Source organism: Ixodes scapularis, unplaced genomic scaffold (assembly GCF_016920785.2).
Source record: "Ixodes scapularis isolate PalLabHiFi unplaced genomic scaffold, ASM1692078v2 PGA_scaffold12__126_contigs__length_90152505, whole genome shotgun sequence".
NCBI lineage: Eukaryota > Metazoa > Arthropoda > Arachnida > Ixodida > Ixodidae > Ixodes > Ixodes scapularis.
Genome location: NW_024609838.1, coordinates 2746945 through 2759479, shown reverse-complemented (window position 1 = coordinate 2759479; position 12535 = coordinate 2746945). Strand labels below are relative to the sequence as shown.

The following is a 12535-nucleotide window of genomic DNA, read 5'->3' as shown; positions in this document are numbered from 1 at the left end:
ATGTGTTCGTGTGATCACTATTGCGTGATAGAGCGTGATCGCGTGACGAAGGAGATGTCTGACTCACTAGTTGCGTGCAGTGCAGGCGAAGGCAACGCCAGGCGAGGGGAGAAGGGGCAAGCACTGGGAAGTCTGGGGTCGAGGAGAGGAAACCTCGTTTCCTCTCTAACGTTCCTAGTGCTCTCCTTTTCTCTCTTCGCCTGACTATGCCTTTGCCTGCACTGCACACAACTAGTGACACGGAGTATAGTAGAATCTGGACTAATCTTTTTAGTCTTAGCCGCATTCTGAAATGAAGAGAAACGCACATAGATGAACGAGACGGAGAAAAACCTGTGTGCGCTCGGCTTGAGTACGCTCCCCGTATCGTTTCCGCTCAAACAGCATTTGCAAAGAAAAAAGAAAAACGGAAAGTTTTTTTTTTTTCCCGTTTTCCGGAATGCGCAATGTCCGAAGGCAAACAACAGTCGTGTCCGCGTCGGACACTGTGTCGGTCGCCGTCAGCGCCCCCGCCAGTCCCAAGGAAACGTGCTCGGCACGGAAAGAAGCACTTTGCTCCGGACCACCGCCGGCGCTCTCACTTTACACTCGCGGAAGCAGCCGCCGGGGCTCCGGAGGGGATTCCGCTACAAAACCTCCTTAATCCCGACACCGCCGCTGCGCAGAACAGAGAGAAAAAAGAAAGGCCCTGCGATTTTAATGCTTCAAACACTCAAACGTGGCGGGGGTTCACACGGGTGCCGACGCCTTCTCCCTTCTTGAACACGCTTACGGCAGCGGACTCGTGCGCTTCATTGTTTGTTCTTTAACCTCGCGTTTTGTTTCAATGTTTGAGGAGCGGCAGGAAAAAAATCCTGCGGAACCTGCGCAAACAACAGGAAAACGGGCAGCGGCGTTTTTTGCTCGCTTGAGCGCTTTTACTCGCTCTTAGGAGTAGAGCGTGCTGTTGTTCTTTGCCCCCCTTTTCCTCTTTCTCGGGGTGGTGGAGGGATCTTCTTTGTTTGAGAGCACTGTTTCTGACAGAACGGACGCCCGGCGGCCTGTTTGAACTGCACTCGGACGCGGGCTCGATCGGGACCATTTCCGCTACTGTTTCGACCGTTTCTTTTTTTTTTTTCCCCCTTTTTTGTGAATAGTTATTGTTGTATTATGGTGGTCACCTAAGACCTCACCGACTGTGTCGTACTTGCCTAGGTTACATTGTGTGTGTGTGTGTGTGTGTTTTTGTGTGTGTGTGTGTTTGTTTGTTTGTTTCTTTGTTTGTTCCTCTAATGCTGACAGCCGGTTTCCGCCGCGGCCCCCTGTTCCGGTTTGTTCTTCGTGAACGTGGTCCAAACCTTTCCCATAGCTTTTTTTTTTTTTTTTTTTTTTTTTTTTTTTTATTGCGATTGATTTGTTGCGGTTCTGGTGTGCCCGTGCTTTGAGGGGGGGAAGTAAAACGGTACACATGTAGCCATTTTCGGACGGCGTTCGGAGCCGTGTTTATGCCGCCATTTTCTCCGACCGCTGCGCTACAGTGTGCCACACAGCTCACTGTGTAGCTCGCCGTAACTTGGCAAACGGCGAACGCTGCAATCCCAGGGAGCCAATCAGCGCATCGGAGGGAGACACGTGACAGTAATCTCTCTCATAGTGGCGCGCAATGGTGTCGAAGCCACGGGCGGCAGAGGAAGGAAAAGCCGCTTTTGTAGGAATGTAGAGCGACGCGTTAATCTTCCAGGTGGGCAAAAGCGACGGGCTGGGAGAGGCAAAAGAGGGTCCGGGACAGAAGGGAAGTTCCTCCTTTCCCTCTTAGTACTTTTGATGAGGGCTGTCAACTGCTTCGCCCCTGTCGCTTTGATTGGCTGGAGGGGGCCGTAGCGGTCTTCTTTTTGCCAAGTTACGGTGCAACTAAGTATAGAGGTTGTGATACGCCGAACGCAGTGGCGTACCAACTTGTTTTTAAGTGAAGAAGCAAGCAAGACCCCCCCCCCCCCAAGGGCCGGGGGGCCGCGCCCTTGGCATCCTTTGGATGCCGCCGGCCAGTGTTTGCCCCGTTCGGTCATGGCCAAACGTTTATACGTTAAAGAATATTATACCCTTTTTTTTTACATTTCGATATTTTATATTTGCCCGGTGCCTTTGCGTATGCGTCATATCATTACCCGGGTTTTGTTAGCGGGGCTCGGGAACGATCTACTCAAACTCCCTATCGTAAATATGCGGTTCACCGTTTTCTTCGGCGCACCAGTGCTTCGTTTTTCCGTGTGTTGGTGCGTTGAGTGCTGGGTGTTGTATGCAGTGCATTTTTGTTTTTTCTGGTACAGAAATCAAAGAGGATCAGGAAGCACCGTGGAAGAAACAAGACGAGACACGACAGGTAAGCTGTCTATGGCTAGGTTTTGGCAGATCGTCTATTGTCTCCGGGGTCAGACCGTGCGTAGACCAACAGTTTTGTTTAGTGAATGCTGCAAGCGCCGCACGCGCGCGCCTTCCCCGTGTAAAAGATTCGAAGTAAATAACAAAAATAAAGCGTTGACGAACGCGCGTGCAAGATTCCCTTTGTTTTAGGCTTTTGCTTTAGAACAGTTACTGCTGCAAACGCCGGCGCCGCACACGCGCGCCTTCCCCACGCGCGGCGTCTCCCCCCCCCCCCCCCCCCCCTCTGACATCGCGCAATGCCGCGCGCTCTTCGGCGGCCACCTGCTGAAGATCGCCCCCACTGTCCTTATCAGTTGGACTTCAGACTTCACGTCCGAAGCAGTTCACCGCTAAATGTAGAGGGGAAAATGACATCAGATGACTTGATGTCACGTCACCTATGAAGAAATTCAGTTTTACCGCTAGATTTAGCGAGAAAATTAACATCACGTGACCTCAACGGTAATGCAATTGCCCGCTAAATTTGGCGGGGAATTGAATTGCTGTTGAGGTCACGTGGCGTCAGTTTTTTAGCTAAATTAGCCGGGAAACTGTGGGAGGAGGGGAGGGTATGTAAGAGGAGAAAAAAGCAGGGGAGAAGGAGGAGGGGCATACCCTCCCCTCCTCCTTAAAGGGCAACTCCGCTCAATTTCGAAAAATTTAGGCTTCCATGTGATTCACAAAGTAATACTCAACAACTCTACGTCTTCGGATTCGCGAAATGTGGAATAATATTTGTGTAATCCTAATTTAAACATCAGCAGATACCGAAACCGAAACTTCGGTTGCGTCAGGCAACATTGGTCTTGGGTCGTCACAGTCATGGGCACCTCACGTCGAACCACGTGGTCTTGTGACGTTCGGGAGGGAGCGAGAAACAGGACACGCAACGCAAACAGATCTTTTTTTTTTTTTTTTTTTTTTTTTTTTTTTTTGGACGTGGGCAGGTCGCTTTGCATGGCGTGGACGGTGATGGCCCGGGGGAGAGGGGGAAGGGGAGAAGACGAAAGAGGGGAAGGGGAGCGGAGAAACAGACCGATAAGCGCGCAGGGCAGCGGTGATCACGTGAACGCCCGGTCAGCCAACACCGGGAGGAGAAACTCATGACGTCATCGTTAAATTTCGCTCTGAAAAGTAAAAAGAAGCAAAACGTGAGAATGAAGTATGCATGCCTCTGACGTAGTGGTTCAACGTTGGCCGCTCCAACTCCGTGGCATTGACTGCGCTGATGATTGCGCCTCGCGCCGCACGCCTAGAGTTGGCAGATTTCGGCGACTTGGCTCGCTTGAAGGTTCGCTGGCCAGTTTATTAAATATATAGACGGAATTAGATCGTAATATTTGACATGGGGTCCTCCTATATGATACTGAAGAGGGCTACATAGTTTTCTAAATATCAAAAATGAAGCGGAGTTGCCCTTTAAGAGCTGCGCTCTAATTTTGCGTTACAAAAATTTATAAGCATCTTTCTTTTCTTTTTTTCAGGCGCTTCCGCGTTTTTGGTTACAGTTTCGAAATGTGTCATTTCTTCGTTTATCAAATGATTTAGCACATTTGGCGCCATGTTTCGCAAGCGAAGTGAATCGAAAGATGCCTGCTTTCTGTGTAAGGCGAAAAGAAAGATAAAATATGAAAGTGTCTACGAAATACGAAAAGAAACGTAAAAAAAAAACACACGGTGATTCGCTTAAGTCGATAACCTTGCGTTCCCTTGCTGACGTAATTTACCGACCGTTCTACTCGCTCTTACGAGACACAGTACCCCCATACGTTTTTCTTCTAAAATAAAGCAAAACGGTGTCAGCATTCCGTCGCTATCTTTATCAGATAAGGAACGTTCCTATTTAGACAAACAGTGACAGTGCATAGCGATGGCTAGTGAGCACGTGGCATCCAGGTCAAGCTTTTTATTCATGTTTGTTTGTTGTGACAATACAGTATTTATACTCGCTGTTAGAACGAATAAACTTCAGTTGTAAGTCAGCGCCTTGTTTGTCTGCCGTCTTGTTCTTGTCCGTGTCCTTGCGCTGTTTTAATCTTTAATCATGAAATACCAACTAGCCCAAACTTCTACTTTAAAATAAAGCAATTTGTTGTTGTTTTAGGGGGGGGGGGGGGGGGGGGGTGCGTTTTCTAAGTTACAGCAAAGTTGCGACTTCGCGGTATGTTTATGTCCTGTTTTTTTTCTTCCTGATGCATATTTTAGCTAGCTCTTTTTTTCTTTTTTTTCTTTTTTTTTTTTTTTTTTTGCCGCGGCGAGTGGGGCTTTTCCTGCGGTGCTTGGGTGCATGCGGCAAAGCCTCCTTTAGGGACCGGCTCCGCGACAATATCGAGGGGGGAAGCGCACTTACGGGACGCTCCTGCCAGCGAACAGGAACGAAATCGATGCGAAAACAGGGAGCGGGAGAACGGCTTCTTTTCCATCTCGTTTTGCGGGGAACACTCCCCACCTTCACCGCGAACGAGTTTGTATTTTTTTTCTGCAAAATTGCGTGCCTGACGGTGAAGTCTCTAGGAGGCTGAAGAGTTGCTAACACGCCCAGAGGAGAGTTGGAATGGTGGTACGGGAAGGTCGACGTTGAGCAAACAGCGGGGGTGAGTGGGAGGGGTGTGATGTTTGCGCCGTTTTGGGACCCTCGGGGCATTTTTACAGCCTGTTGGGTGACGCGATAGTGTCTACGGGTGTGTTTAGGAGGACGGTGTATCCCCCCCCCCCCCCCCCCCCCCCCCCCCACTCTGCCTCTTTTTTTTTTTATGTGCTCGAGATGTTTTTAGGGGTGCGACGCTCTTGCAGGCGTGTTGGCTCTCCTGTCGCCTCAACGGGTTCAGCTGGCCTTTTAACCTCAATGTTGCAATTCTTTTTTTAATTTTTCTTTTTATGGTTTGGAGAATTTAGGAGTTGCTGGACTCGTTCAGGTGATGTTGAAAATGTGAGAAGGGGTAGATAATTGGGCTAGTCTCTCTTCCCTCTACGTGTGCGGTAATACCGTTTAGATGTTGAAATTTGAGATTTGGAACGAGGGTGCGTTTTAGAGTTGAGAACAGCATGGTAGTCTACACTTTTTTTTTCTCTGCATAGGTCATCCCAATTTTAAAAGGAGTACTTATTAATTTTTACCGGTTGACTAACTTAACGAACATGTGTTTGAAGCACTTGTTTTCTTTTTTATCTGTTGTGGCATTGAGATTAGTAACACAGTTTTGCCCTCTGTAATTCCATTTTCTTCTTTTTTATATTTTTTATTTTTATTTTCAGAGAATGACACGTCCACATCTAGGTAAGTGAGCCTTTTTTTTTTTTTTCGAGAGAGAGAGATTATGATGCATTATGGTTTTCTAAAACCAAATGCAAATCAGTATGGAAGTATATATGCATAGGTGGGTTTTCCCTTTGCAAAAGCATAGTTAGTAGAGATGTTTGTTTAAGAGTAAAAATACCTCATATATGTAAGTGTTGTAAAAGCATTTTTAATTGGAGGAGCCTAACTTAGTACTTTCCCTCTAAGTTAGAATTTTTTGGGGGGGGGGGGGGGGGGGGGGGGGGGAATAAATTTTAATTTTTGTGCTATAATTATATTATATACATGTGAAAGCAAACATCGCACATTAACTCTGCTGTTAGATTTCCTGCGCTCATAGGAGTGTTGGAGGTACTTTAATATTAGCTTTCACGTTTCTCTAAACAAAAATAAAAGGCTGCTCCAAACATGGCTGATCTGCTACACTGGATAGACTCTAAAGGTGCCATTTTCACCCTCGTCTGTGAAAGCCTCTAAACTGAAAACTTTGGGCTACTAAACAAAGTGGATTTTTTTTTTTTTTTTGGTGGAAGGGCATTTTTTTTTTCCCTTTGATTCGGTGTTGGGCAAAAAGTCTGTGTTTATCGGAACTTATGTCGAAGAAAACGGGGCACGGGCATAGGATTTCCCTACCTCCAAGAAACCTGGGCACTACCCGGACACTTGGAAATTGTATGGGTGCATGCGAGAGAAAGAAGCGGAATTGTGGATTGTTTGTTGCAGGCCGTGTTCTTGGGCGACACAAACTAATGCTGTAGGTAAAGACTTCTTCCCTAGAAGTTTGTGTTTTTGTTATTCAAAGGCAGCTCCAAGCTAAGGGGCTACCTTTCGGACCTTAGAGGGATATGGGTGTTTCACAAAATGCAAGCGAAATCGTTCCTGCAAAAAATATGCATCGCTCAGAGAAAAGGGCGATGCCGTAGTGGTCTCTGCCAAAGATCCCGTTTAAGGAAAATTACCAGCGTTCAGTATAATTGCATCATTAATTACTTTTCAGTAGTTAGATTTTTAACTGAAAATTTTAAAGGTGTGGTTTCAATTAGATACTTGGTGCGAATCGTCGAAACATGCTAAATCCACCCACGTTACAATCATACAAGGCACGCGCAGTGTTTTACGGCGTTCAGGAAAATGGCTCGATTTGTGCACGCTTCCAGGTTTGTTTCTCGTCAGAGCGCATTTTAGCGTCAGCAATTCGGCTCCCCGTGGCCAAAACATGCAACGTGCATGCACCGCCATGCATTGCACATAGAAGAGGTTAGATAAGAAAACCTCCGGGCTGCCACATGAGGTTTGCCTTCTTGACATCGATGCCAATGTGAACACACACCCCTAATGGAGTCTTCGATGATTCGCATCAAGTTTCTAATTGACACAATACCTTCACAATTATTATTAAATCAATATTTAATTACTGAAGAGTAACTATCGACCTTATTATGCCGAACGCTAGTCGTTTTCCTTAATGGGCCTTTTGGCAGAGACCGCTACAACATTATCATTTTGTCTGTGCGATGTCTATTTTTCGCAGGAATGATTTGGCTCACGTTTCGTGAAAAACCCCATGCACCAAACACGGGGAACCCTATAGTCGGTTACAGGTTAAGAAGGTAGCGGCAAATGCCCCTCAAAGGGAGTCATATATCCCTCCGCCACCTCCGCATCCAGTAGTGTCCCATCGTTTCCGTGACGTCGCGGCCAACGCGCGAGGAGCGTCTTGCCTTTCTGTACACATTTGCTTTATCTTTCGACTTTGACTTAGCATTGTGGAAGCCACGAGAGGGAGATTAGAGTTTTTCCCCTTTGATGGAAACAAGTACGACTTTCGGGGATTAGCTTCCCCCTCCAATGGATACAAAGGCCGCTTTCAGGGGCTAGGTTCTCCCTCCAATGAATGCAAACGTCGCTTTCTTAAAAAGTGGGATCGGACACAAGTTGGAATCCATTGAAGCGGAACAAGGAGCGTTCCCCGTGAACTCTTCTCTCGACTGCGGAGAGATTTGAAACGGGCGCATCACGCTTGTGGGAGGAGCTTCTCCTACCTTCTTGACTTGTTACCGACTATAGCTACAAGTAGATGCTGAAGCGTCGGTCTCGACAACGGCTGCAAGTGGGCTGAGGGGGCTAATCTTTGGTTGTCCGTACTCTCAGCGAGGAGACACAGCCTGGCGACGGAGGTGGAGCACTGTCCCAAGTGGTGATGTCCCTAAGGGAGCGGGTACGGCAGCTGGAGCAGCAGCACCAGAGCGCAAACCTGACAAAGTGTCTCATCTGCATGGTGAGTTGCTACAGTGTACTCTCGGCAACAGGTTGTACCTGCCAGGAATTCGACTCGGATTCCTGGCGAGAGAGAGTGCTTTCCCGACTGTCGATCGGACGCAACGCCACGTCTCTTTGCTGCGAGACTGTCGTCGACCAATGAGAAATTTTCAATCCCTTTGAGAGTCTATGGCTGGACGATGAACCTTTCGCTAAATTACCGAAGCACCAAGGATCATGCTTGCGAGTGCGGCGGTGCCTGCAGCCGTAGCTTTTCAAAAGCAGAAATGGAGAGCGAGCGGCTTTTTGCGAACATGATTTTGTCAATGCCTCTTTTTGGTTATTTACTCAATGTCTTTCATACCCACAAGGTGAGCTCGTGCAGCACACCTACCTATGTTCCCAGCATTTCTCTTGGTGCTTGGACAGTTTGGCAGAAGGTCTATACTTCGATGAGAGCTTCTTGCCTACGTACAAGCGGTAAGAGAGGTGTCGCAGCCATGAATGTACAACGAGTCCTCAAGTCCATGTAGCGTTTTTTTTTCACCCCAGAAGTGAAGTACCCATCGCCAAATGCAGCTCTAGGGGTCTGAACCAGATACCAAAGTTTCAGAACTAACCGTTATCTTATTCATAAGTTACAAGTGATCTTCCGAAACTTTGAACGGGGAAATGGAACCCGTTCTGGGCGGTTTGCTCCATTCAGCCCCATGTACTCGTGGGCTTTGTCGGCCGCCATTTCACCGTTGAAAATTTCTGAAAATTGCCTTCAGCTTTTGAATAAGATAATGGTCTGTTCTGAAGCTTTCGCATCTGGTTCAGGCCACTAGAGCTACATTTGGGTGGAAGCCGAGCATTTGATGACCCATAGTTGTTTTTTTGCAATAAGAAAGACACTTTTGTTCTACACATATTTGTTTTAAGTGTTCCTTGTTTCACCAGTGAATGTCCATTTGCAAACGCCAGTAACAATCTACTCAACATTTTCAAACGAAGGCCAAGTTGTCGATTGCCCTTGTCTTGAAATAGCAGACGTTCACAATTTAACTAACCCCTGGGATCTTCCTATACCTCTCATTGGACTCCAATTGCAGACTGTAGTGCCAAATCTCCCCTTACGGGCATTGGGTTTCTCCAAAAACAATAAAACATCAAACAAAAATATGGGCACCGTTGTCATGGCAATTGTTATGCCATGGGAGAGGGTGTGGGGAGTGTTGTCCCACCTCTCTTCTCCCTCCTCCCCTCTCTTTCACCTTTTTGAAAAAACCGGAGACGATAGATAAAGAAGCGGACAAACACGAAACGTCTCAACTTTTCAGACATTTTGTTTGTCCCGTTCTTCGTCGTCGTCTCCATTTCTTTTTTTTAAATGTGCAACATCGACCAGCTCGCCTGTTTACACTCTTCCCTCGTGTGTTTACCTTTTTCTGCAAATCTCCGATGCTCCCACTTGACTTTGCGTCACTCGATTGAGATCGGCTCGGTAACAGCAGGAACAGTACATGCGCGGTGATAGCCACTTGAGCTTGTCATTAAACCGTAAGTCAATGAATGCAAAGTGCGCCCAACCACCGGTGTTTTGCGGCTTAAGCCGGGCGACCTTCGTTCGAGTACAAGTCCAAATTTCTTTTGCAAGCAAGGTCTCTTTTTATTAGGCACTCTTTATACAGAAAAAGTAACTTCACGGCACAGCAATTAAAGGAACCAAATCTACACAAAAGTGATTAGACGAGCACGTTGCTCATCCAGATTAACAGGGGCAGGAGTGGAGATTGAACCCAGGATCCCCGAGTTCTGCAGCACATGCTTTCCGTCTACATGCTTCAGATTGCAGTGCGCTAACGTACTCAACCACTGATCTAGAACTCCCCTAAGCTTTAGAGTATCCGAAACTGCATAAGGTCCGAAAGAAGGAAGCGGCCCTTTACTTACCTTTCATCCTTAGGGAACCGAAATAACTTGAGAGCTCTCGGCACCGGAATTGGAACACCATTGTGCTGAGCGATAGGCGTGGTGACATGCTTTCGGCATACCGGCAGACGAAATAGATGAATAAACAACAGGCAAACGTCAATGCGCCCGCTGCCTCAAAACGAAAGTACGGCTACCACACGTATGCTCCCGCTCAAGCCAACTCGAGCAGCCGACACCACCAACACCTCGACGGGCCAATTGCGCAACAACTCTCCAAATACACACACAAAAAAAAAAAAGAAAGACCAATGAGAACACAAACTGTGAAGACCGAAAGTTCTTAAGCAAGTACCAACAGATAAGAGATGGCACTTAAATGGCAGACCAGAAGTCGCTCGAAGATTCCGGGGGTTGATTTAACCCCGCGTTCGATCTTTTTGCCGTGGGACACACTTGGCAGCAGACGATCCAACTTTCTCGGTTTATTCGTCTACTACCAAGCACGAAAGCAGTTGTTTGAATAGGTGCTACATCTGGTCTAACCTTAACATGCACATACCAAATAAGCGTGAGACTTTGCATTTGATCGTGCCTCTGCTGCATGGACGTTCCTGCAGCGATGGCACCAGTTAAAGCTGCCCGCCCACGCTTTCCGTGTTAGTTTGAGACAAAGTGCAACGGTTCAAGGTCGAGGAACGAAATAGATTTAACAATACCGCCGTCTTTATCCCATGCCAGGAGCCGTACACAGTTCCTGTGGTGTCCGTCTGTTGCTGGCACGTTCACTGCCAGGACTGCTGGCTCAAGACCCTGGTAAGAATGCAGAGTCCATTGCAGAAAACTCAAATTATATTCGGTTGAATATCGTTGAGATACGATTGCCGCCGATAACAATTAAAGCTTCCTGAAGGTACCTGTAATTCTAGCATACACAATGCACGCTAACCAGCTTTCATAACAGAATGTGCAAATGGGCTAGTTGATACTGAATGACCACGTAAAAGTGATAAAAAAAAAAAAAAAAATGGGACAAAGACGCGCTTTGTTTTTGTTTTCTTAACTTCTTTGTCCTAGTTATTTTTTATTTATTTCTTTACTTTTACTTAATAACTACTAGTTTTGTTTTTTTTATGGCTAAACTAGACAACTTTTTACACTTCCTTTTATTCGCGACTCCAGCAAAACGGACGCCGCCAAGCGGGAAAACCGGGAACCAGCCGGTCCAGGTCGCTCCGCGCCCCTCCGCGTCTCTGGTGGCTTTCGCGGGGAACTTGTCAGCGCGGTGGCGAACAATGTAATTTGACGAAGGTCCGAATAATTCTTAAGTTTGCCTGAGTGATCATTAGTGTGGTGAAGCCTCAGTAGATTGTTTTCTTCTATTATATATATCTATCAAATATCCTATTGCCATCTCGTTTGGGGCACGACCACAAGGACAAATCTGAACAGAATATTATTACTACAAAAAAAAGTTTTGCGCTTTGTTGGAAACGTTCATTTCTTAGCCCACACAGAGGCTCTATTTTCACGATACAAAATTATAAATATACATTGTTTTTATGAGTACCTTTTGACTCGATCATTTCTTTTTTCTTCCCCTGAATCTATTAATTTTCTGAAACAGACATTGGGATTAATCAAAAACATACCCACCATCTGCACCCGCTACTCCGAGGAATGGAAAGTGTTTCCGTTTCGCACGAACTACAGTTACCAGTCTTTAAAACATAATCTACCCTCATTGCTAAACAAATATTGCGTAGATGACGTGGACATCTACAATATAAACCCTAAGTCATTGTACTTACTTTTTGTATAGAGCTGTTTTCGTTAACCTGTGAAACCTAGGTCTCTTTTATATATGTATTTTACGTATTGCTGTAATCTCTGCAGTTATTTTTGTATCGCCATAGCTGTCTGCCAAGTGCACAGGGCCCGGACCCCGTCAAGTCAACATTTGTTGACTTTTTGTCCGTGTCTCCGGCGTCTGTAACCCATACGGATGCAAAAATAAAAATTATTATTATTATTATTATTATTATTATTATTACGTGTTTGAAAGCCCGTTTACGCCACAGCACACGGTCGCGTGCTTTCGATTTCTTGGATGGGGAGGAATCACGGAAAAACTTTTTGATTTCTTGTCTGTCTCGAATATCATTCAAAGTGACGACTGCTTGGTAACTGATACTGGAGGGAACATCAATGTTGCAGTCAAGTGAATGGGAAGGTTCGATAGCTGCTTTTCTTGAGTTTGGTTGTGTTCGGTTAGCTTCAAGTTTGAGCCACCCACGCCGGTCGGTGCGTTGGCTATTCATCTTGGCTGCTTTTCGCCGAAAAAGCCTCTGGATCACACTGAAGGAGTTGGGCTGATTTCGCAATTACTTGATTCAGGAAAACTTGCTCGCTGCAAATGATGAATGAAGGAAATTATCTGTTTTCAAAAGGTGGGAGACAAGTCTCGCAACGTTAGATGCTGTCACGGCATTTTGACCTATGGCGCCTTCAATATTTATATTACGAGGACGTCGAAGCCAGCAGCAATACACGTCTACATTGGTCGAAGCAAAGTTCAATTCAGAGAGGTTCTGCGTGGATCTTCAATGAAGACTCTCTTCAGTTTGTCTCCGTGCTGGCGGCTATAGAACCATTTGGCTAAGT

At 46.4% G+C, this 12535-nt stretch overlaps 1 protein-coding gene across 2 annotated transcripts in view; it reads left to right on the top strand.

The window, feature by feature from the left end:
* The window catches only part of LOC8038017 (E3 ubiquitin-protein ligase RNF220), a 30109-nt gene that overhangs the window by 15226 nt on the left and 2348 nt on the right, over positions 1-12535 (top strand). Inside the window, exons 8-11 of one of the 2 annotated variants that reach the window (XM_042289371.1) lie at positions 2307-2359; positions 5656-5677; positions 7850-7976; positions 10613-10687. In XM_042289371.1, coding sequence (XP_042145305.1) covers positions 2307-2359; positions 5656-5677; positions 7850-7976; positions 10613-10687 — 277 coding nt within the window. The remainder of the gene's footprint in view (positions 1-2306; positions 2360-5655; positions 5678-7849; positions 7977-10612; positions 10688-12535) is intronic. The other variant, XM_029970928.4, reaches the window with a different exon arrangement.